This window comes from Peromyscus californicus, unplaced genomic scaffold (genome assembly GCF_007827085.1).
Source record: "Peromyscus californicus insignis strain IS unplaced genomic scaffold, ASM782708v3 Scaffold_23__1_contigs__length_62951481, whole genome shotgun sequence".
Classification (NCBI taxonomy): domain Eukaryota; kingdom Metazoa; phylum Chordata; class Mammalia; order Rodentia; family Cricetidae; genus Peromyscus; species Peromyscus californicus.
Genome location: NW_026294534.1, coordinates 59012550 through 59038834, shown reverse-complemented (window position 1 = coordinate 59038834; position 26285 = coordinate 59012550). Strand labels below are relative to the sequence as shown.

At 39.8% G+C, this 26285-nt stretch overlaps 1 protein-coding gene across 1 annotated transcript; it reads left to right on the top strand.

The window, feature by feature from the left end:
• The first annotated feature begins 1809 nt into the window (after positions 1 to 1809).
• On the top strand, positions 1810 to 20450 carry LOC128119193 (zinc finger protein 431-like). Its single transcript, XM_052752450.1, has 4 exons — positions 1810 to 1918; positions 16777 to 16903; positions 17106 to 17166; positions 18311 to 20450. The coding sequence occupies exons 1-4, from the start codon at positions 1916 to 1918 to the stop codon at positions 19518 to 19520; spliced, it is 1401 nt and encodes a 466-aa protein (XP_052608410.1). The 5' UTR covers positions 1810 to 1915; the 3' UTR covers positions 19521 to 20450.
• Positions 20451 to 26285: the final 5835 nt, after the last annotated feature.

Here is a 26285-nt window from a genome sequence, read left to right as displayed (position 1 = left end):
CCTTTGTAAGAGTTGCCATAGTCATGGTGTCTTTCCACAGCAATAGAAAATCTAATTAAGACAGATACCCAAAAGCAGCCACACAGGCATGTCTCCACTTAGTATGTGCAATGGCTCTCCCATAGCTGTATATGTGGAGCTCACCTTCTCTAACTTCTTCCACTGCCCATATACTCTACATTACATTACATTTCTCAGTGTACAAAAGAGGTAAGCCTGATAGCATTGAAGGTAAATTCCTTCTTTTAAAGATGACTTTCTTATAGGTACATATGCAGAACCCATGTCCTCTGAAGTCTTTACCAGGCCATGTACTGTAGCTTCTCTGTAAACCACAAGGTCACATATCATTAGGGCTGATTTGCATACAGTTGCCTGGGAAAGAGGCTGAATACTCATAAGGATGGGATACCTTCTTCTATGATGGACTATTAACAGTCTGCAAATCTGGGGGTGGTCATCTTTTGTAAGCAGGCACAGCTGATCATAGGTAGAGGCAATTGTTTAATGTAGTACTGAAAAATAAGAATTAAATAAAAGAAACCTGAATAGAAACTGTGTATAAGATAATGTAAGAAATAATATTTCCTAGTTACAATCTGTCAAACTAAACCTTAGAGAAAACACAAGACAGTATTCATACAATACATGGCATCACTACTATAAGCATACTTTAGAATTTTAATGTGAGTATGTAGTCAATACCGAGAAACAGCAAATACATAACAAAACATCATAAAATTGATGTTTACAGCATCCAGTACAACACAACTAAGATATCCCTCTTAAAACCATGATGCCCTAGCTTACTATAAAGAGATCTTTATGCAGAGGGTCTCTTTATCTTCTCCATGGGTGAGCATCCCATTAGCTGTTTTTACTATAGACATGAGACCAATAACGATATACATAAAATGTGAACAAACATTTACATGCTAATATCCTGTCTCTGACAAACCTGGTTAACATACTACTTATCTTTGGGGTATTTTAGAGGCAGCTCTCCCTTAGCTAAATTCTACTTTATGTGCCTTACTATCTCCCAAGCATTGGTAAATCCTTAATATCACCAATTCTTCTCTTCTACATCACAGCTTAGTAGTGGAGTGCTACCCAGTACATGAGAGGCCATTTATAACCTCCTCAAAATTACCTGCAAATGATCTTACACCTAAATGTCAGGTGCAAAGTACAGAACTTTTAGATAATATTTGAATAACTAGGCCTCATTGAGTTTGGCAGCCTGCTTAGGCCTTGGGAGCTTTCTCTAAGGCCCTAATGTATAGAGCAAAAACAGGATTCCGTCTCTAAACTCTGGAATTTGCTTGGGAGAGCTGGTTACGATATGGAATCAGGGACTTTGGGAAGGGGTTGCTTCAGATCCTGAGAACCTAACTCTTTACACACATCGGTCTATGGTTATCAGTCCCAGGGCCACTGTGAACTTTGTTCATTATGTTCTTGAGATACATGGTGTTCCTCTTGTGCTATATTGTCTGATTAACCTCCTCTTGAATTTGTACACTTTCTTTTTAAAATTGAACCTATTGGTTTATATTAACAAGAAACTTGCTGTTGTAATTGGCAGAAATCTGCATCCAATCTGGGATAGGTTTGTGCTTCGTTTAGAAGCCAGGGCTGGGAATCACTGTGCTGTGTCCCTTCAGTTCTCCTGGTCCCCAGGAGAAGCACTCCTGTCACTCAGGCCTCACTAGCCAATCAGGGCCTCTGACGGACCCGCCAGCAAGATGGGAGGGTTCTTCCGGGAAAACTGGCTCTTGGCTCAGCCCCTCTGAAGAGTAGGTCGGAAATTGTGCAGCCTGCTAAGGAAGGCGGAAGTTGTACTCAGTGCTACGCCTTTGGCTCCGCTGTAGGAAGCTGTGGGAAGAGCTCTGGGGAGTCCGGAAGCTGCACCATGGTGAGTGAGGGGTTGCTGTCTCCAGATGGGGAGGTGTGGCGGGCCATTGGTGAGCAAGGGGACGCTGTCCCCAGCATGGGAGGAGCGCTCGCTCGAGCCGAGGGAGCCGATGTGGTGGGTCCTTCCCGGGGCTGTGTGGGAGCCAGCGGGCAGATGCAGAGTTCAGCGTGTTCCTGACCGGTCAGTCCTGCGCGATCGGTCTTGCGTGGTCTTGCAACTCCCTGGGCCGGGTAGGCAGCCTCTGAATAACTTCACTACTCAGGCTGAGTTTGCGCAAAGCATTGGGAGCAGGACTGTGCTTAGAAATACCCTGGTTGTTGACGTCACTGTAAAGCTGGAGCCGGTAGTGCTCGTATTGTCTCTGTGGAAGACAGATCTGCCAAACTCTGAGAGCCCTGGTCTCTCTAGTATCTTCCAGAAGTTCTGCATTTTTAACGTTGAACATTTAGGTGTAGGATCCGTCTGGAGTTAATTTTTTGGAGCTTGTATACAGTATCTCCTGTGTAGAGTAGCACTCCACTGCCAAACTGTGATGTAGAAGAGTAGAATTGATGATAATAGAATTGATGGTATAAGGATTTACCAATGCTTAGGAGACATTAAGTCACACAAAGTAGAATTTAGCTAAGGGAGGACTGCCTCCCAAATTCCCCAAAGATAAGTAGTATGCAAATCATGCCTGTTAAGAGATCAGTATGATTAAAAATGTAAATGTTTGTTTGTTCACTAGGATTATCCAGTGCTTAAACTACAATTCCCACGACTTAGACAACCCTGATTTACAACCAGCCAAAAGGCCCATTCCCCCATTAAAGAACAGGCCTCTAACATACAGCTCAAGGGGCCATTACAGGATCACAACCAACATTAAGTCCTGGTGTGCCATGAAGGTGTATTAATTCTAGAACAGCTCTATCTTCAGCCTTTTTGAAAAGAGACTTTTAGTCAAGGCATCCTATGTTGATTGAGGTGGACTTGAACCATGCCTGTAGCCCCACAGGGCATTGCCCTTGCTGTCCTCCTGACTAACCACCCTGAATCCTTGGATTACAGGTCTGTAGCCCCACAGAGTTCTAAAATGACCACTTTGAGTCACATAGTGGACTGTCCATTGCAGTAACATGAAAAAGATTTGTTTGGGGCCTGGCTTCTCCCTTCAGACCAGAAGAGGAGAAACAGTGTACTGTGCACACAGCAAGGGGAAACAGACTAGACAATAGCTAGATCACAGACTGAAGTTTAAGGCAGTGAGCTGCGGGGGTCTCCATCATAAAGAATGACCTGCTGGGGCATGGTGAGTGACTTTTTGTACAATTTCTCTCAATGAATTAATTCTTACCATGTGAATGAACACAGAGAGCAATGGTGGGTGTACAATTTAGGGAGGGTAGCTACTGAGTATTCAGTTTCCAGTTAAGGAACTCTCTTATGTAGATATGTGCAGTCCTGATTGACACAGTTGAGTCAGCTCAGAGGTCTGAGACACAGGCTGTCAATCTTTGTCAGCTTACAGCACTCAGCAGCTAACATTTTATATGGGACAAAGTCATACAATGTCTTATTAATGGCATTCTCTCTACCAGGGAAGTGCCTACTCTGTTCCAAAGTCAGGATAGTCTAATGTTCTTCCAATTTTTATAATTTTAAAAAGTCAGGCTGGGCAGTGGTGGCACATGCCTTTAATCCCAGCACTCGGGAGGCACGTGGATCTCTGTGAGTTCAAGGCCAGCCTGGGCTACAGAGTGAGTTCCAGGAAAGGCGCAAAGCTACACAGAGAAACCCTGTCTCAAAAAAACAAAAACAAAAACAACAAAAAAGGGCAGGTATTGATATCATTTTATCAATTTAATTTTCTTTTTTGATTTTTTTGAGACAGGGTTTCTCTGTGTAACAATCCTAGCTGTCTTGGAACTTGCTTTGTAGACCAGGTTGGCCTCGAATTAACAGAGATCTGCCTGCTTCTGCCTCCCAAGTGCTGGGATTAAAGGTGTGGGCCACCACCGCCCAGCCAATTTCATTTTCTTTAAATGAATTACTGGTCTAATCTCTATTTGTTTCTATTTTTCTATGTTTCTCGATCATTATGAATTTCATTCTATTTTTCTAAAGTGCTCTTTATTCATTTATCAGTTTAGAGCAACGGTCCTCAACCTGTGGGGTCGAGGCTACCTTTGGGGGCGTCAAACACATCTTGGTTGCCCAAGACCACCAGAAAACACAGATATATTTATATTACAATTCATAACAGTAGCAAAATTATAGTTATGAAGTAGCAGTGAAAATAATCTTATAGTTAGGTCTTGATCACAACATGAAGAACTGTATTAAAGAGTCACAGCATTAGGAAGGTTGAGAACCACTGGTTTAAATCAATGTCTCCTGTAGCTCAGGCTTGTCTCACACTATGTAACTGAGAATTGCTTTGAACATTTAATCCTGCCTTTGCTGCCCAGGGCTGGGAAGACAGTCCTATAACTCCTTCCAAGCTGGGCTATGACTGGTCTGTGAGATGGAAAAAAATAGACCAGCTAATGAGTGTCCTCCAACCTTTCTGACTTTTATTGGAAACTTACAGTTGAAGTGGGACCTGTGTAAGAATTGCATTCACGAACCAACTGTAAAGCAGGTGTAGTCACAGCACAGAAAGGGATGGGCAAGAAGGGTGAAAGCTTTCCTCTTGTGATAGTAGTTGACATTAGCAGTGAGTAGTGAGGTAATCAATTTTAGATGATTGATAAATGTCCTGACTGGCCATTTCTCTCGTCCACAGACCAGTCAATCAAGAATCTGGATACAGAACTGAAGTTCTTGTGAAACAAAATTACAGTAGTTACTCTAGTTCAAGCAAAATAGAAGATCTGGGTAAAATGGTGTGGCCCTGCCTAACTTGACTGTATTTTCCAGTTTAAGATGTACAGTCCAAGAGAAATGGCATGAGTAATACTTTTTGTGCTTTTATATAAGTCCCTAGTCTCTGGAGCACATGGCCATAAAGCCTGTTTTTAACTTTTTATCATTTTTTTTTTGTGTGTGTGTAATTTCTTTTTTTTTTTCTCGAGACAGATTTTCTCTGTGTAGTTTTGGTGCCTGTCCTGGATCTTGCTCTGTAGACCAGGCTGGTCTCAAACTCACAGAGATCCGCCTGCCTTTGCCTCCTGAGTGCTGGGATTAAAGGCGTGCGCCACTACCACCAGGCTTCAACTTTTTATCATTTTTTTGGTATAATTATAATTACATCATTTCCACCATATCTTTTCTGCCTCCACGACCTCCCATAGACTATTGTTTTTCAGTCCATGGCCTCTTTTTGCTTTAACAACAGTTACTGTTTGAATGTGACCTATGTTTGATTGTAAGAATTCCCAGATATGAAGCAATGGGTTGACTACACTGGACATTGAGTGTGTAATGGAATGTGCACATAAAGGACCCTGTACATTGGAAAAAGAATAGAAAGTGTTCTGGGAGAATGGACAATTCTGCTAAACTACAAATTTCCCAGACTAGGGCCCTGTCTTCTGGGATGGAAGGGTAGAGCTGAGAGGGCCTGTGATGTCAGAGTCATTTGATTTCTGCTCACCCCGTGGGGGAGCTGCTACTGTCCCGAGGCCCAACTGGGTGGCCCTAGCTATTGAGGAACTCTGAGAAGGCTTAGCAATCAGGAGCTCTAGTGATAGGTAGCATGCAGATTCTTTCCACGATTCTCTCTGGTTCTGCTCTAGGGAAATGTGAGGGAGACCACAAACCATGCTATGGTGAGTGTGGGGGCCACTGACTCCACACCAGGAATAGCAAGCAGATTGACTGAACTATCCAAGTTCAAGCTTCTTGGAGTAGAATGAATTGTGAGCCACTCTGTGGTTCTGTTTGTCCATGTGGTAGCCTGGACAGTGGCCCTTAGCCTCTGAGCCTCCCTAAATGTGGATTCCCTTGGGGTGGGGGAGGCTCTACAGCCCTAGCCATGGGAACTGGTAATATTTGTATAGCACTGTCCAGTGTCCACACACAAGTATTACTGTTAATGTTCAGGGGAAGACAGATTGGAAAACTGAAGGTCTAGTTTCTAGGAGTTCTGAATATTGCGTTCCACATTCAGTTTTGTGTGAAAAATTTTATGAATAAATTGATAGAAGGCAGGTGGATAACATTTACTGATTTTCATATGTTGAACCATCTCTGCATTTTTGGGGTGAAGCCTACTTGATCACTGTGGATGATTTTTTTGATGTGTTCCTGTATTCTGTTTGCAAGTATTTTACTGAATATTTTTGCATCAATGTTTATGAGGGAAAATGGTATGTAATTCTCTTTGTTGAGTTTTTATTTGGTTTGGGTATCTGGGTAATTGTACCTTCATAAAATGAATTGGGTAATGTTCCTTCTGTTTCTTGTTTGTGGAATAATATGGGGATTACTGGCATGTATGATTTAATTGAGAAAAGAGTGAAAATAAGCCGGGCGGTGGTGGCGCACGCCTTTAATCCCAGCACTGGGAGGCAGAGGCAGGCGGATCTTTGTGAGTTCGAGGCCAGCCTGGTCTACAGAGCAAGATCCAGGACAGGCACCAAAACTACACAGAGAAAACCTGTCTCGAAAAAACAAAAAACAAAACAAAAATAAAACAAAACAAAAAGAGTGAAAATAAACTTTTATTTTCATTAACTCTTCTTTGAAAGTCTAGTAGAATTCTGTGCTAAAACCTTCTGGTCCTCAACTTTTATGGTTGGGAGACATGTGACTTCTATTCCATTAGGGGTTATAGGTCAGTTTAAATTGTTTATCTGATCTTGATTGAACTTTAGTTAATGGTACCTATCACAAAATTATTCATTTCTTTTATATTTTCCAATTTGGTAGACTACAGGTTTTTAAGTATGCCCTTATGATTCTTTGGATTTCCTTGGTGCCTCTTGTTGTATCCATTGTTCATTTCTAATCTTATTAATTTGGATATTTTCTCTCTGTCTCTTAGTTTAGATAAGGGTTTGTCTATCTTGTTGATTTTTCTCAAAGAACCAACTCTGAGTTACACTGATTCTTTGCAGTGTTCTCTTTGTTTCTATTTTGTTGACTTTAACCCTCAATTGGATAGTTTTTTGCTGTCTACTCCTTTCTGTTAAGCTTACTTTGTAGTGCGAAATTTAGTAGAGCCATTGTTTGTACCTGGTGGAAACTCTAGAGTGATGGCTCTGCAGTAATGTTTTGTAAATAATCAGTGATTGTTATCTGAGATTTATTGAGTTGTTTTTCCAGTAGGAGCTTTAAAGCCTTTGCATGACTTCATTCACAAGACATTTCTGGCAAACCAAGAAGTCTTATAATGGCAGAGAATTGCTTGGGTAATGTATTCAGACAACTCTTAGATTAGATCAAAGGTTCTGATTTGTGAAGACTGACTTGCTAAAAAATACCCTTTGTATCAATAAAAATCAATAAAAATGCTTCTGCAAGGCTGCTTTGGGTTCAGTCCACTGAGTCTGACCTCCCTGTTCCTTTAAGGCTTCATTACATCCTCAGGTGTCTCTCTTTCTTCAGTTGTCCTGTATGAAATGTATGAAATATTTATCAATATTACTTCTTTTTGTTGCAGAGCTTTCAGGTGTGCTGTTAAGTTGCTAGTATGAGATTTCTACCATTTTCTTTAATGTAGGCAATTAATGATATGAACTTTCCTCTTCACACCATTTTCATTGTGTCCCCAAAATTTGGGTATGTTGTGTATTCATTATCATTGAATTCTAGAAAGACTTTAATTTCTTTATTACTGTTGACCCTGTAGTCATTCAGTAGAGAGTTGTTTAGTTTCCAAGAGTTTGTAAGCTTTCTGTTGTTTCTGCTGTTGTTTATGTCTAGTTTTAATCCATGGTGTTCTGATAGGAATGCAATTGATTATTTCAGTTTTTTTCTTATCTGTTGAGACTTGCATTGTGTGTGTTTGTCATCAATTTTGGGGAAAGTTTTCTGAGGTGCTAAGAAGAATATACATTTTTTTTTATATTTGAGTGGAATGTTCTCTAAATATCATTTAGTTTTCATTTGGTTTCTAATGTCAGTTAGCTCCAACATTTCTCTGTTTTTTGTCTGAAGGACCTGTTCATTGTTGAGAGTGGGTATTGAAGTCTCTCACTATTAGTGTGTGAGGGTCAATGTGTGATTTAAGCTGCAGAAGTGTTTCTTTTACAAAGGTGGTGGGTGACCTTGTGTTTGTGGCATAGATGTTAAGATTTGAAATGTCATCTTGGTTGATTTTCCCATTAATGAACATGTAGTGTCCTTTCCCATCTCTTTTGATTAATTTTTGTTTGAATTCTATTTTGTTAGATATTAAAATGACTGTACCTGCATGCTTCTCGGGTCCTTTTGCTTGGAATATCTTTTTCTAGCCCTTATCTTATGGTAATGTCTATCCTTGATGTTGAAGTGTGTTTCTTATATGCAGTAGAAAGATGGACCCTGTTTTTGCATTCATTCTGATAATCTGCATCTTTTATTTGGGAACTGAGGCCATTGCTATTGAAAGATATCAATCAACAATGATTGTTAATTCCTGTGTTGTTGTTGTTAGTGTGTATGTATGTGAGTGTTTGTTTGTGTTTGTGTGTGCTACCCTTTTCATTTTGGTGATATGAGATTATTTCCTGTGTTTTCATGTGTGTGGTTAACCTCCTTGGGTTGGATTTTTCCTTCTAGCACCTTCAGTAGGGCTGCATTATAGACAGATATTGTTTAAATTTGACTTTATCATGGAATATCTTATTTTTTTCATTAATGGTGAATGAAATTTTTCTGGATATGGTAATCTGGACTAGGATCTGTGATTTCTTAGAGTCTCCAAGACTTGTATCCTACACCCTTCTGGCTTTTAGAGTCTCCATTGAGAAGTCAGGTGTAATTCTCATAGGTCTGCCTTTGTATGTTACTTGATCTTTTTCCTTTGTAGCTTTAATCTTTCTTTGTTCTCTGTGTTAAGTATTTTGGTTATTATATGGCAAGAAGACTTTCTTTTCTGGTCCAATCTATTTGGTGTTTTATATGCTTCTCGTACCTTGATAGGTACCTCCTTTAGGTTAGGAAAATTTTCTTCTATGATTTTGTTGAAAATATTTTCTGGACCTTTGAGTTTGTATTCTTCCCCTGGTAGTCTTTTCATAGTTTGCCATATTTCTTGGATATTTTGTGTATGATAATTTTAGATTTAATGTTTTCTTTGACTGACGTATCAATTTCTTCTCTTGTATCTTCAATGCTTGAGATTCTCTCTTCCATCTCTGTGTTCTGTTGGTGATGCTCGCCTCTGCAATTCCTCTTTGCAGTCCTAAATTTTTTATTTCCAAGACTCTTTCAGTTTGTGTTTTCTTTATTGCTTCTATTTCCATTTTCAGGTCTTTTACACTTTTGTTTCTTTCACTTGTGTGTTTTCTTGGCTTTATTTAAGGTATTTATTGGTTTCCTCCAGTTGGTTGTGTTTTCTTGGCTTTCTTTGAGGGATTTGTTGATTTCCTCTAATTGCTTGTGTTTTCCTTAAGGCATTTATTTCCACTTCAATCACCATATAGTTGGTTTTAAGGTCTTTTTTTTTTTTTAATTTATTTACCGAACCCAGGGCCTTGCACTTGCTAGGCAGTCGTTCTACCACTGAGCTAAATCCCCAACCCTAAGGTCTTTTTCTTGTGCCTCAGCTATGTTGTAATATTCAAGACCTGCTGTGGTAGGATAGTAGGGCTCATTGGTGACATAATGCCCTGACTGTTATTGATTATGTTCATAAGCTGACATCTAGGCATCTAGGTTTGGGTTGATTATAAGTCTAGATGCTGAATTCTGGGTTTGTCTTGGTTGGGTTGGAGTTTTGTTCCTAGATTTTTGCTTTCTCTCTGGATTTTCAGAGTATTTGTGCTGAGTGTTGTCTTTTTTACTGGCCTGCTTGGCTGGTGTGTTCATGGGGAAATGCTTGCTGCTGTTGGAGGCTGGGGGAAGAGCATCTTAGGGATCCACAGGAGGTATGGAGGGGGGAAGGGGAAGCTGCCTTTAATGTTCTATTACTGTGCTAGGGGCAGCTGTGAAAACTGTGTCTGGGGTAACAGTGTGGTAGATCTTCAGACAACCTACTTGGTCTTCTGGCAGGCATGGCATATTGCTGATCAGGGGGTGGTTGCCTGAGTTGGATACTGGGACACAGAGATGAGGCAAATGAGGATGGTCTGAGGGATCCACAGGTGGTGTGGACAGAGTGAGAGGAAGGTACCCCTGGTATTCTGTTCCAGTGCTGAGGGCAACTGTGAGAATTGGGTCTATGGTAACAAACAGTGGGGTAGATCTTTAGACAGCCTACCTAGTCTTCTGGCAGGCATGGCCTGTGGTTGAGCAAAGGGTGTCTGCCCAAGCTGGGAGCTGGAACACAGAGATGGGGCAGAAAGGGAAGGGCAGGTAGGGATGGTCTATGGGATCTATAGATGCATGGACAGGGGATAGGGGTAGCCTCAGCTGGTGTTGTGTTGCAATGCTAGTGGCAACCCTGAATATTGGGTCTCTGGTAATGGAGAGTGGTGAATGCCCATGGACTGCCTACTTGGTCCCATACCCAACATCTTAATACTGAGGCATCAGATTCATAGGGCTTGTTTACATACTTCTTTATTTGGGTTTTTGTTTTTGTTAAAACCGTGAAAGACTTTGTTTATTGGATAAAAAGTACTATGTGGGCTGGGCAGGTTACTTAGCAAGTATTATTCTTGGGGTTGACCTGAGTTGATATCAGTTCAGATACCAATACCCAAGTTGGGAGGCTCATAACCACTTGTTACTCCAGATCCAGGGTATCTTACACCCTCTTCTGATGTGGCACCTGTACACACATGGAAGACATTCTTTTTTGCACATTCAAACATACACATAAAGATGATGATAGACTTGTTTTCAAAAGTGCTTATGACAATTGCTTTAGGTGTATAATACAAATCATACATTGTTTCTTTAAAAATCTGTTGTCTTGCATTTGGTTTTTAAAAGTTTACATTTCCTCATTCTGGTGCAGCCTTACATTCAGTCTTCAAAGATAGGAAACAAAATAGTTCCCAAATGATGTAACAGACACCCAGGTTTTATCATAAGGGAATGAGATACTTTTAGTAGTCAAAACTATTTTCTCCAATGTTGAAACACCAGAAGGCTTCATGTGAATCTCTCCAGTTTTGGTGGGACAGCCCTCCTGATTGCACAGGGTGGATGCTGGCCAGTGATTTTTTGACTTTGATTTTTGTTAGAATCTTGTATTTCTTGTTTAAGAGACCATGTTAAACTTGTAGGTCTGTCTTTGTTTTTCCTTTTATCATTGGTGACATCTATATGTGTGAGTTTATTAATTATAGTCTAATTATATTGAATTTTTCTGGAAAATATTTGATGGACCCTCACCAATTTTTGTATTCAGAAAATTAATTATATTACGTTATGAGTTCCTTGAGTTTTTGTTGGTTTGGGGACTTTCTATGGAGAAACAGTTTTAGTTTTTTCTTCTTGATGCTGAAGGCTCTTCTCTCCTCATTTCTTGGCACATCTATTTTTCTAGGTGTTGGAATCATCAAAGTTTGGGTTTTTGCTACTTTAATGATATGGTCAACATATTGGTTTTGAGTTTTTAAAACTGTCTCATATATTATTGTTATGTGTCCTAATTAGGTTCAGTTGTCAACATTTCAGGTTCTGTAGTGATCTGAGTGAGCCTCACTTGAGGGTGTGCCCCCATCAAAATGATTGGTTACTATGTCTGTGAGAGATTGTGTTGATTGATGGATGTGGGGGGAGGCTCTTCCACTGAGGGTAGCAATATCACTAAGCAAGTGGGCCTGTGCTGGATAAGAGAGCTAGCTGAGGATGGGACACTGACCAAGGCAGAGAGGAAACAATGTTTGCCAGTGGTTTCCCCCTTCATCATCTAGCTTGATTTTCTATTCTAATCTTCCACAATGGCATATGATCTGGCAGAATCAGCCAAATAAACCCATTCATTACCAGAGATGCTTTTGGTTAGAGGATTTAAATCACAGAAGCAGAGAAGCAAGTTAGAATAAAAGATGGCACAACAAAAATGGTTATGTTGCTGGGCAGAACCTGGAATGTTGTCTTTTGGAGGAATGTGGAGATACCAGGACTTTAGATGGCAAAAGGCATAGAAAGTTGTGCATAGAGTTTAACTGACTGTTCTTGTAGGACCAGGGAGATGGGAATGTTGAGAGTAATGCACACGGAGGGGCTCAAGGTCATACAGTTTTAGTGGGAAATAGAGTCCATAAAAAATTAAACTAGGGGGGCTGGAGAGATGGCTCAGAGGTTAAGAGCATTGGCTGCTCTTCCAGAGGTCCTGAGTTCAATTCCCAGCCACCACATGGTGCCTCACAGCCATCTGTAATGAGATCTGGTGCCCTCTTCTGGTATACAGACAGACTGTATGTGTAATAAATAAATTAAAAAAAAAATTAAACTAGGGATCATTCTGTAATAATTTGGCTTCAAATCTTTCTTACTCTGTTCATGTCATGTGAAATTGAGTAAGGCAGAATTAAAAAATAATAATGGGCTGATTTCTTAGATGGAATATTGAGTCTGTTGGATGGTTATTAATGGTGACTCATTCATGACTACAGTGCAAAAAAGGAGCAAGTGGGGCAGAAATAAATGAATAATCTGTGGATTGTAGAGAAAAGTAGCTCTAGGTAGTTTCAGATGGCAGTCACAGGCTGAAACAGAGGCAGGAAGCCCCTTGCTCTACAGTGGAAGCCTAGCAAGGTATCCTAAAGGTAACAATCCATCCTGCTAAGCCTTTAATTAATGGATGGAGTAGGCAAAGTGATTCCTAGTCCCAGGAAGCAACTTCATACAGAACCTGTTGCAACTGTGGTCTAAGTATAGTAGGGTCCATCCTAATTTAGAAGCCAAACTTGGCAGGATCTCCCATGTTGTGCTTGTTGTAGAAGCAAGAAAGACGAAAAAGTTAAGGTCATCGATTCTTATTCAGTAGTTTCAGTTCAGCACTGTTGCAGGCATGTGTTTGGCAAAGACAGAGTCCCAATGAATAGACTGTTAGAGTTCATTGTATGAAGATAGGAGGATGAAGACCACAAGATGTTGAGATTCCTAAGCTATGAGACATCTGCCACAGAGAGCTGCATATAGGGAGTAGAAGTAACCAAAGAGAGAAATGTATGAAAGATTGCAGAGATAGGGCCAACTGAGCCCTTTGTTACTGAAGCCCCCTGTTTCTCACACAAAGGTACAGGATTTGGTATTTGCCCTGATGGGTTTCAGTCTTTCCTTGGCCCAATCTTCCCTCACTATGTCCCCATTCCTATATTTTGGAATGGGAATGGGTATTCTATATATTGGAAAGGTGTAACTTGTTTTCTGATTTTACAAGATGTCAAAGTCAAGAGATTGCATTGAGTATCAGAAGAGACTTTGGGCATTGGAATAGTATAGGGACTGTTGCAGACTATGAGAATCATTGAAGTTAGACTAAATGCATTTTCATCATGGGATGACCACAAGTCTGGTCAGAATGATGACCATAAGCTTGGGGAGATGACCATAAGTCTGACCTGGGTCAGAATGTAGTTGATTGACTGAAAAACCTCCGAGTAGGGATGATGTATTTGAACACTTGTCTCCTCTTGGTGACTTTCTTTGGGATTACTTATGGAAACCTTTGTAGGAGGAGACTTTCTGGATGAAATTCCTCATTTGGGATGGGATTTGAATGTCTATAGCTTCAACCCATTTCCTGTTCTTTGTGTCTCCTATGTTGTGGTTGAAACTGATCAGCCAACTTCCTTCTTATTTTGTCATGTCTTTACCACCATTTTATTTATTTATTTTTATTTTTTATTTTTTTAAGAAATAATTTTTTTGTATTTTGTCAGATCATAGTACAATAAAACTAGAAGTCACTGGAAGAAGATCTACAAAAACCATACAAACATAAAGACTGAACAAATTTATGCTTGGATGACCAGTAAGGTCACTAAGGAAATCTGGGAGGAAATTAAAAAGGTCCTTGAGTCAAATGAAAATGAAAGCAAAACCTACTACAAATTTTAAGATACAGCTAAAGCAGTTCTTTTTTTTTTTATTTTTATTTATTTTTCTATTATCAGCTTGATACAGTGCAAATTCTTTTTCTTTTTTTTTCCCAAGACAGGTTTCTCTGTGTAGCTTTGCGCCTTTCCTGGATCTTGCTCTGTAGACCAGGCTGGCCTTGAACTCACAGAGATCTGCCTGGCTCTGCATCCCCAGTGCTGGGATTAAAGGTGTGTGCCACCGCCCCCCAGTCAAATTCTTTTCCTAATAGTGAAATGTTTCACTGAGGCTTGCCCAGTGATTGAGTAAAATCAACTTATTATAAGCCACAGTCATCCTAGGGTCCCCCCTGCTCTGTAGCCTCCCTGGTTCTGTGGGTTGCAGTCTGATTGTTCTTTGCTTTATATCTAGTATCCACTTATGAGTGAGTACATACCATGTTTGTCCTTCTGGGTTTGGGTTACCTCACTCAGGATGGTATTTTCTAGCTCTATCCATTTGCCTGCAAATTTCATGCTGTCATTGTTTTTCTCTGCTGAGTAGTACTCCATTGTGTATATGTACCACATTTTCTTAATCCATTCTTCAGTTGACGGGCATCTAGGTTGTTTCCAGGTTCTGGCTATTATGAATAGTGCTGTTATGAACATAATTGAGCATGTATCTTTGTAGTATGATTGAGCATTCCTTGGATATATGCCCAAGAGTGGTATGGCTGGGTCTTGATTACCACCATTTTAGACTCTATCCCTAAATCACAAAGGATACATTAGAAGCCATTGCTATTCAGTGCTAAACCATTTTGCTGCCCTGATGTTTTTATATGTTTGTTTGTTTGTGAAGACAAGGTTTCTTTTTTTTTTTTATTTTTTGGTTTTTTGTTGTTGTTGTTGTTTTCAAGGCAGAATTTCTCTGTGTAACTTTGGAGCCTGTCCTGGAACTCCCTCTGTAGACCAGGCTGACCTCGAGCTCACAGAAATCCTCCTGCCTCTGCCTCCTAAGTCCTGGGATTAAAGGCATGTGCCACCACTGCCCAGCTGAAGACAAGGTTTCTCAGTGTAGCCCTGGTTGTCCTGAGTGTAGGTCATACTTGCCTCCAACTTGGGGAACCACCTTACTCTGGCTTCCAAGTGCTGGGATCAAAAGTGGGCTAACACTCCTGGCTCTTTTTTGTTTTCAGATTATTTGCTGATGGGCCTGAAATGATAGTTTTTATACATGTCAAGCATATTCTGCTGTGGTGATCTTTATCCACATCTTGAATTTTGAAATTTGGCAGAGGGCATCATTCTGTTTCCCAAGATAGCATGTATTCATGACATCAATACTGCCTGAGTCTTTTGAGTTATTGGATTGCAAACTCAGCCATTTGAATTTCTTTATGAAGTGCCAGTCCTGCTGTTGTAGCAGTAACAGCCAATGCAACAATTCCCATAAGTATAGCAATGACCAGTCTGATCATTCGACGAGTTCTTCTTAATATTCTTTCAGCAAGCTTCTGCACTAGGATCATCACAGGTGAGCCTTGCCATGGCCTTGACAACTTCACTGGTGTTCAGGCTGCTGGCCTTGCTCTAAGACTGTATAAACTTCAGAGGTTACATTTAAAGACATACTAGAATTAACACAAGTATGGATAGTATAGCATTCACAAGTGATGCTATAATTATTAGGGTGCCATTGTATGGGCCCCTTCAGTGGTAAATAAGGTAGTGGTACACATGCTATAAAGAGCTGACTTTGAGAGAGACACCAGGGGGCCATCCAAGGAGCAACATGTAATGGGATACAGAGCCAGCCATGCTGGAGGCCTCACAGCTTCCTGACAGGACCTAAGGTTGAGGACCAAGCCTTCAACACAAAGGCATCTGAGGAGCTTAGAAGCTATGGCAGAACCCCTGGCTGCTGGAAACTCCAGGCAAATATAGGCTGGCACCTGAATGCAAGAACATCTGAGGGCATTGTGTTTCCCCAAAGTGCTTTCCCTTTTGGGGAGACTACATCAGTCAGAGGGCAGGGGACTATCCTGCCTACTGGTAATTCTAGCACCAAGCAAAGGGTCTGGGATATATTCAGGGGTCACTGTATGATCATGGCATGAATAAATAATAAACTGAGCTGGGCGGTGGTGGTGCACACCTTTAATCCCAGCACTCGGGAGGCAGAGGCAGGTGGATCTCTGTGAGTTGGAGACCAGCCTGGGCTACAGAGTGAATTCCAGGACAGGCTCCAAAGCTACACAGAGGAACCCTGTCTCGAAAAACCAAAAAAAAAAAAAAAGAGCTGACTTTGATTTAATCCAAAAGACAAAGTACACTTATCTTCCTTATTGTTTTAACTCTTCTTTCCATGCTTTAATAGGGTGGAAGGAACTTGCTAATTTCCATAAGTTAATCTGAACTGAGTTGTCAAATTGCAGAGAGAACTTGACATTCCAACTCCATGCTATTGGAGAGGTTCATTAACAATAGAAAGAATTTCTACAGTTCCATTTGAGCTATAACTGTGTTATCTTAATTCTGAGTGAGAATATTTTCCTTGAGGGAAGCCATAAGGGCTCCAATCTATAATGTCTCCTTGGGAGATATTACTTAGCCCTTGAGGGTTCTCACTCTTACATTAGTTTCCTTCTAAAGTGACTTGGTGATTACAGTCAAAATTCTGTGTTAGGGAATGAATAAGTATGGGAAGCACCCGAATTACATGAATATATTGTCAAACAAGTATGCATTTACAATGCTGTTCGTATCATGCTTTCTGTTATACACATGTATGGGATATTTTAGAATGCAGTGACCTATGATGATGTACATGTCGACTTCACTCAAGAAGAGTGGGCTTTGCTGGATCTCTCCCAAAAGAATCTCTACAAAGATGTGATGCTAGAGACCTACAGGAACCTCACTACTATAGGTAAGACTGAATTTTACTTCACTTTTTAAAATAAGGGGGCAACTGCTTCTTTGTTATTAATGCTCTTTTGTAATTTTGATTGAGAAAGAGGAAGAATGAGGTAAATAAATCAGGCAGAGTTCTAAGGTTCACTGAAGATAATAACTTAAATTATACATAATTTCTAATAATATATCATACATTTTCTGGTCCTATATTTTAGGCTACAGTTGGGAAGACAATAATAATGAAGAACATTGTCAAAGTTCTAGAAGACATGGAAGGTAATTTTGATGTGCAATTGGATACAAATTGTGGCTCTTAAGAAATTTTAATGGGAACTGGAAGTTTTAAGGCAAAGTAATAGTGGAAATAAGCACAACCTTAAAGTGTAGTGGTGATTATTAAATTCTCACAAAACTATGTACCTCAATGTTAGGGAGCTGATTTGTGTTTGCAAGGCATTCTTATATGAAAGAAGACAAGAAAACAAATGCCTCAACAGATATCGCCTTTTGAATCATAGCCCCATGACAGCTGTGCTGTAAAGTGCCAATCTATGTAATTTCATACCACTCAGATATTCCAAAAGTTACACATGGTGAACAGGTGATAAGTATATGTCCAAACTCTTCTACTAAGCAAACAGTCCATGGTAAAGCTGGTGTTACTCAAATACTTGTTGGGAACCTTACTAAGTTTAATGAGAGGGGCAGTTTATGAGAATCAAGAAGATTGTTGGGGAGAAACCTCAACCTCTATACCACAGGTCTCTGAGGAACCAAAAGACAAATGGTATGAATGCACTGTGGAAACCTTTTATTAGTTATTCTTCCTTTATTAGGTGTTTCATATTTTTCTCTGAATACAAGCCATGTGAATATGGAAAGAAGCAATATACCTTTCTCTCTGCCCCAGAATAGTATGTTGTAGTCCCCCTTTAAGTAGACTTGTTGAATGTGATACAAGTTTGCAATTCATTGATTTTTCCAACTTCATTGGGAATACATTAACAAACTTAACACTGTAGAAAAGCCCTATAAGTAGTAGAAATGTAGAAATTCTTCCATTTGTTCTGATTCACTATGCAAATATGAATTATTGGAAAATGTATGAATGCAATCAGTGTGATAGAGTTCTGAGTTTTTCCAGTTCCCTTCAACTATGTGAAAAACTATGTGAAAAAACTCACATAAATTATGCTATAAATGTGAGACATGTGAGAAAGGCTCTTTGCCATCACAAGTATCTTCAAAGACACAAAACAACCCTTAATGAAGGAGAATACTGTGAGTGTAAACAAAGTGATAAAACTTTAAGATCTGATTCATCTTTACAATTAGACCAAATTGTAAAATTAATTCATTCAGGTAAAAATGAATATAATGTATTTGGTAAAGTTTTTACATGTGTCAATTATCTTTGCAGGCATGAAAGAAATCATACCGGAGTGAAATCCTGTGGATATACTCAAAGTGGTAAAGCCTTTGCATATGACAGTCATCTTCAAAGTCATGAAATAATTCCTGCTGGAGAGAAACGCAATCAATGTAGTCAGTGTGGTAAAGCTTTTGCACATCATAGTTATCTCCGAATACATAAAAGAACACATACTGGAGAGAAGCCCTGTGAATGTAAGCAGTGTGGTAAAACCTTTGCACATCTTAGTAGCCTCCGAAGGCATAAAATAACACATACTGGAGAGAAACCCTACAGATGTAATCAATGTGATAAAGCCTTTTCACAACCCACTAGTCTCCAAATACATATAAGAACACATACTGGAGAGAAACCCTATGTATGTTATCAATGTGGTAAAGCCTTTTCACAACACAATAGTCTCCGAGTACATAAAAGAACACATACAGGAGAGAAACCCTACAAATGTAATGAATGTGGTGAAGCCTTTGCACGTCATAGTCATCTTCAAAGGCATGAAAGAATTCATACTGGAGAAAAACCCTATGAATGTCTTCAATATGATGAAGCCTGTGCACATTTCTATAGTCTTCAGCATCAAGAAAGAATTCATCCTGGAGAGAAACCCTATGAATGCACTCAATGTGGTAAAACCTTTGCCCATAACAGGCATCTACGGATGCATAAAAGAACACATTCTGCAGAGAAAACCTGCAAATGCAATCAATGTGGTAAAGCCTTTGCACATAACAGTTATCTCCGAATGCATAAAAGAACACATTCTGGAGAGAAACCTTATGAATGCACTGAATGTGGTAAAACCTTTGCATATCATAGTTATCTCCAAATACATAGAAGAACACATACTGGAGAGAAACCCTATGAATGTACTGAATGTGGTAAAGCCTTTGCACGTCACACTAGTCTCCAAATACATAAAAAAACACACACTGGAGAGAAACCATATACATGTAATCAATGTGATAAAGCCTTTGCACATCACAATTATCTCCGAATACATGAAAGAACACATACTGGAGAGAAACCCTATGAATGTACTCAATGTAGTAAAGCCTTTGCACATCACAGTAGCCTTCAAATACATAAAAGAACACATACTGGAGGAAATCCTATGAAATCAAGCAATGTGGTTAAGCCTTTGCATGTAACAGTAGTCTTCGAAGTCATGAGAAAAAATCATACTGGAGAAAATCCCTAAACATGTAGTCAGTGTGGTAAAGTCTTGGCACTTCATGGTAGTCTTCTTACAAGAGGAAAACCTTTAATGTATAATCAATCTGTTAAAGTCTTTGCATATCATACTAGTCTTTCAGAACCTGAAAGAACTCATACCAAAGCAGATCTGACTATAAAGGATTTGGTAAGATCTTTAGCCAACATACTTATGTTCAGTTACACAAGATTATTTATTCTGGAGAAAAAAAATCTGACAAGTGTCAACAGTCTGTTCAAGCATTATGATGTCCCTCTTTATTTTGTTTGCACCTGTAAGCTCTGGACAGAAGCCCTATGAATTTAAACAATAAGGTAACCCTTTTAGATTTTACACTTCGCTTCAATAACAAGAAATACCTCATGTAGGTGTAAAACTTCATGGGTATGGTTGGTCTGTGCCCTCCAAGTCTTCCACTCTTTCCTTTTTTTTTTTTTTGGCAACTACATGTAGCTGTCAGTGACAGCACCTTGCAGACTCCCACTTGATGAAAGGTCTTCACATGGACCTTAAAGCTCTTCAGTCCTCACCCTGTCATTCTGGGAACTTGCCTACCTGATGGGAATAAGGATATTCTAAAGAGACATTTACATCTTTACCATTGGCTAACAACTAGTGTAACAGTGGACCCCATGAAATTCTAATTTCCCCAGGAATCTCATTCTGGGAAAAGACTGAGTCCTCCAGAAGAAAACTTTCCTGTTGAAGAAACATTTAGTCCTTATCTGAATACCTTGCAGTAGAGAAAGCTGAGAATTGGGGATGGATTTAGGGATGGGAAAAATTTATTATATGGCTTGGTTAGATTACTTAGTTGTGCATATCTCTTGCCTTCTACTGATGGATTGATTACCTTAAATCTTCATAATTGTTCTAAATTGTGCATACTGAATAAATATCATGTTTTAATTTTTATTAGTAGTTTTCTTTTTTCTTTTTCATTTTAACAAGTGCCTCACTTGATTCTCTGTCTGACGTAGAACTGACTGTATAGACTAGGCTGTCCTAGGACATCAAGGAGATCTGCCCACATTGCCTCCAGAGTATCTGCATTATAGGTGGGCATATCACCATTTGTTAAGTTGGTTCTTTTAATTGGCTTAATAAGGATGAGTAGCTGAGCCTGGCTGGTTAGGGTAGCCAGGACACAGGCTCTGGTCCTAATTCCAGTAACAGAAGAAGGCTCTCGTTAAATACAGTGTTCTTACCTTAAAGTCCACTGTCTTCCAATTGTGATGAGTATTGTTTTTCTTTATCATTGAGTCTGTTATAACTCATCAAGGAACTGGGGCAGAGTACTGTCCTTATTCTACAGATGGTGAAACCCAGGCTCATGAAGATCATTGGTTTTGAATGTACTTAAGTGTAACTGCTCCTCTTACTCATCCCATCATTCTAATGACTCACTAAATGAAGTTGAAGCCACCTAAGCGGGCATGGTGTCACAGACTTGTAATCATGGTACTTAGGAAGCAGTGGCAGGAATTTCATGATTTCAAAATCATCTAAGGTTAAAATGGTCAATGGAGTATGGTGGGAGTCCAAAAGAACTAAGGGAGACTATGATTGGTTCTGGCCAGTGTCCTATGATTGGTTCTGGCCAGTGTCCATAGCTTTCCCTGTAGCTCCAGAACTTCAGTGCATGGCACCAACAAGTGTTAGCTGAGGTATTTACACCCCAGGTTTTCTATTAATAATGTTTCTTGTCCAAGGCAGCCTAGGTCACTTCAGAGTCTGACTCCTGTTGTTCATTAAACAGTGGCATTTTCCTCCAAGTGGGAGAATTAGCCTTAGGCAGGGATGAGCTCCCTAATTGCATATCCAATGCAGTGTGTTCAGCCCTGAAATCATATACACAACCAACAGAAAAGGACTCAGCAGATTTTATTCATGTATTTGTGCAAGCTTAATCACACATGCTTAACAAGAATGAAATTGGAAGGGAAGAATTTGTGAAGGGATGGAGAGAGGACAGGAAGGGGAAAATGATGTAATATATTTTATTTAAAGTATATAAAAATGAATTTTTAATAAAGAGTTGACTAGAGAGACAGCTTAGCAGTTAAGAGCCCTGGGTGTTGTTATGGAGGACACAGGCTCCATTCCCAGAAACCACATGGTAGCTAACCATCTCCTGTAACTGCAATCCCAAGGGATCTGATTTCCTCTTCTGGCCTCTGCAGGTACTGTGCACAAACACTTGCAGGCAAACACTCATACAAAACACAGAAATAGAGCTTAAAAATGGAATTCTCTACAGTGATGTCACAGCCCTGAGACAGCAGGCAGAGCTAGTTAAAGTGAAGCAGCTGTGACCTTCCTCTGAGCCAGCCTGCTTTGAAGCAAATCAGCCTTATCCTGAGGATAGAGTTGCTCAGCAAGACTATTCATCTAAGAACAGCATCCACAGTGCTGATAGGTGACTATCCCTTGATATTTTCTGTATTTGTGTTCTCTGCCCTTTGTATGTGTAAGAATTGTGGCAATTCTTTTAAATCCATTGATAACATCTTTTAAATGTACATCGTATGATCTAAAAGATAGATTTCCTCTGTAAATCTCCATCTGCCCAAGTGGTAGACTTGCAGTCTCCTGTCCTTTAAATTGTTCAATGTAGCCGGGCGGTGGTGGCGCACGCCTTTAATCCCAGCACTCGGGAGGCAGAGCCAGGCGGATCTCTGTGAGTTCGAGGCCAGCCTGGGCTACCAAGTGAGTCCCAGGAAAGGCGCAAAGCTACACAGAGAAACCCTGTTTCGAAAAACCAAAAAAATAAATAAATAAATAAATAAATAAATAAATAAATAAATAAATAAATAAATAAATAAATTGTTCAATGTACAACCTGGAACCTGAACCTAAAAGAGACTTGAGGATGACAGCATATGAGGAATGTAAAGTCTATTCTAGGCTGGCTCCTCTTTTAGTGTTAGCCAGATGCACACTTTTGTTAAAGAGATTATTGTTTATAACTTTAAGCGTATGGAGTGATTTCTCCCATGGAAGGTATATTAATTCTAGAAGAGCTGTACCTCCAGTGTTGTAGAAAACTGTTTCTGAGACAAGCTCTCTTATGTTGACTTAGGTGGCCTTGATCCCCTTCCGTTACTCTCCAGGGCCATGACCTTGCTGTTCTCTTGATTAAACCAACTAAATTATTAAAATAAAGGGCTGTACCACCACTGAGTTTTAAAATTACTCATTTGAGTCATGTAGTAAACTATCCATTGCAGTCACTGGAAAAGGATTTGCATGAGGATCATAGTTTCTGCCTTCACACCAGAATAGGAAGAACAGTTTATTGTGTACACCACAGTGGAAACAGGGTAGGCAATCAGCTGATGGAGTCCCCATTATGAAAAAGGACCTGATTGTGGCAGGGGGAGCGATTTTGTAATTTACCAGCATATATTTATTTATCTCATGTTAATGAAGCCAGGCCAGATTGGTGGCTGTACAATTTGGGGAGGTGAGCTTGAGCCCATAAATATTGAAATTCCAACTAGGGTGCTCTGCTTTGCAGATATATGCAGTCTTAGTTGGCACAGTTAAGTCAGCTCAGCAGGTTGAGTAAAAGGCCATTGGCTGGAACTGTGTATGTCAGGTTACAGATCTCAGCAGCTAACATTGCACATAGGGGCAAGGTCAAACAGTATCTTATTAATGCCATTCTTTCAACCAGAGACAACCAGAGAAAGGCCTGCTCTTTTTTTTTTTTAGAGCCAGTAGAGCCAGCTTTTTAAAAAGTCAGTTATTGTTTTCAATTTTAAAGTTTGATTTTCTTTATATGCATCACTGCTCTAATCTTCATGTCTTTATTTTCAAATATTTCCTAGTCATTAATAATTTCTTTCCATTTTTCTCAGGTGCTATTGATTATATCTGTTCAGAGCAGTTTTTCCCATAGCTCAGGCTTGTCTCACACTGTAATTGAGAATTGCTTTGAATATTTAATCCTGCCTCTGCTGCCCAGGGATGGGAAGACAGTCCTGCCACTCCTAGTCTGGATCTTAACTGGTCTGTGAGAAGGAAAAATAGACCAATGAACAAGAGTCCTCTAACCTCTTTGGCTTTTATTGGGAACTTACAAATGCAGAGGGACCTATGTAAGAACTGAGTTCACTGACCAACTTTAAAGCAGGTGTCATCACAGCGCAGAAAGCTATGGGCAAGAAGGAGGGTAAAGGTTTTCCTGCTGTGACAGTAGTTGACATTAGCTATGAGTACTGAGGTAATCAATCTTAGATTATTGATAAGTGTCCTAACTGGCCACAGACCAGGAAATCAAGAATCTGGATGGGGAACTGAACATATTGTGAAACCAAATTACTGTAATTTCTCTAGTTCAACCAAAATAGATCTGGGTAAGATGGTGTGGCCCTACCTAACATGATTGTATTTTCCAGATTATGATATACAGCCTTAGAGAAAAGCCTTGAGTAATATTTGGTGTGCTCTCATGCAAATCCCTAGTCTCTGGATCACATAGTCATGAAGTCTGTTTCAACTTTTTAACATAATTTTGGGGATTAAAATTACATCATTTCCACCATCTCTTTCTGTTGTGGAATATTTTGATTGTATTCTGACACTCCTTGCCAATAAAGTTAAACCTAGCTGCCCAGAATTAGCAGGTAGAGAAGCCAGCAATTTGAATAGAGATGATGCACAGGAAGGAAAGGGTGAGGACTGGAGTTTGATCTTCCTCTTGGTTCTGGAACAAGGGAAGAGGTGGGTCTCTTGTAGTGTCTCTGGCCAAGAAGAAATATCAGCTAGTTCCTACTAGCATCTTTGAGCTAGCAGGTTTTTACCCCAGCCTTTGACTCCTGAGTCTTATTGTAAATAAGCCCCACCAGGCCGTAGCTTGAGGGGCCATGAGGCTTCAGACAATAATTAAAATATCATTAGATTCATGTGCAGCCTCTGTGCTGGCAGAAAAACAGCATATGGTGCTCCAGTGCATGGCATGGCCACACAGACGGACAAAACTTGCCAGCTGGTGCCACTGAAGCCACCCCCTGGGCCTCTGCAAGACTGCAGGACTCTAGAACATGGGCTCATGCTTGAAAATTTCAGCTGTCTCTGATGACAGCTCTGTTGCTGCAGACAAACTGAGAAACCAGCAGATTTGGTTAGACACTTGGCAAGTCCTTAAGGAGAGTTAAACAATATTAAAGGTTAAGAATTGGAAATGTTACAAAGTAGGGAGTTGGGACTCTGTATAGTGCTACTATGAATGGCTTGCAAATGGAAAACATAAATGAGGGGATAAACCACTGAGCTGGCATTGACATAATGCTGATTATAACTACTATCAGTTTAGTAATTGAGGTGGTTTGAAAGAAAATAGCCCCCAAAGGGAGTGGCACTATTAGGAGGTGTGGCCTTGTTGAAGGAAGTATTTCATTGTATTGGTGGGCTTTGAGGTCTCTTTTTCTCAAGTTTACCTCAGTGTGGCAGTCAGTCGACTTCCTGTTGCCTGCAAGATGTAGCACTCTCAACTCCAGCATCACATCTGCCTGCATGCTTCCATGCTCCCCTTTGTGATCATAGTGGACCAAACCTCTGAAACTGTAAGCTAGCCATTCTCAATTAAATGCTTTTTTCTATAAGCATTTCCGTGGTCATGGTGTCTCTTCACAGCAGTAGTAAACCCTAAGACAATAATTCATATTTTTTCCTTTAAAAGGTGGCTTGATAACTATCAAAAATTCAAATTTGATAAAAATAGAATCCTTAGAACGACTTACTAATGAAAACGAAATTTTGGCTGATAAGATACAACCCTTAGAAAGACTTAACTAATGAAAATAATAAAAATTTGTTACGATAAAAGTCTTAGCCAGGCAGTGGTGGCACACACCTTTAATCCCAGCACTTGGGAGGCACAGCCAGGTGGATCTCTATGAGTTTGAGGCCAGCCTGGTCTACAGAGCAAGATCCATGACAGGCACCAAAACAACACAGAAAAACCCTGTCTTGAAACAAACAAACAAACAAAAAGTCTTAGAAGGGCCTACTATTGATAAGATACAAACTTCAGGAAGACCTACTAATAAAAAGAAGAAAAATACTCAGATACAGATGGGAATTTAGAGCAAAACCCACCATACCATTGTATTATGAAACTGAAGAGGAACAGCCTAAGGTTATTAGAAAACCAATCTTAATTTATCCAGTTACCTTACAAGAAGGATCACCATATGATAGGCACCCACACCCTTTGCAGAAGTTAATTGGAATCCTGTAGAAATGATAGATTTTTAAGAGATTTAAGGAAGCAGTCATTTCATGCAGTATGCACCCTTTGTGAAGCAGGTGTTAAGTTCATGGGCAACTAGGAACAAAATTATTCCACAAGACTGGAAATATTTTGCTACAGCAAATTGGAATGTTGTCCTCAATTACAATGGAAAACATGGTAGAAACAAAGCTAGGGTCATAGAGCAATGAAGGACTAGAGATATTGAAATTTCCCAAGATCAGTGGAAATTTTCTTGGTGAGGGCCATAATGCTGAAATGCAAAGACAGTCTACACTTGATGATCACACCTTGATTCTATGACATATAGCAGCTTTGAATGTTTGGGACAGGGTTGAAGAATCAGTAAAGAGGACTTGAGTCATTTACTAAAATTATTCGAGGTCCAAAAGAAGCCTTCACTGATTTTTTTTTTATGAAGATTGACTTCAGCTGTAAATAGAATGATATCACATTCAGAAGTTAGACAAAAAAATAAAATAAGATGCCGG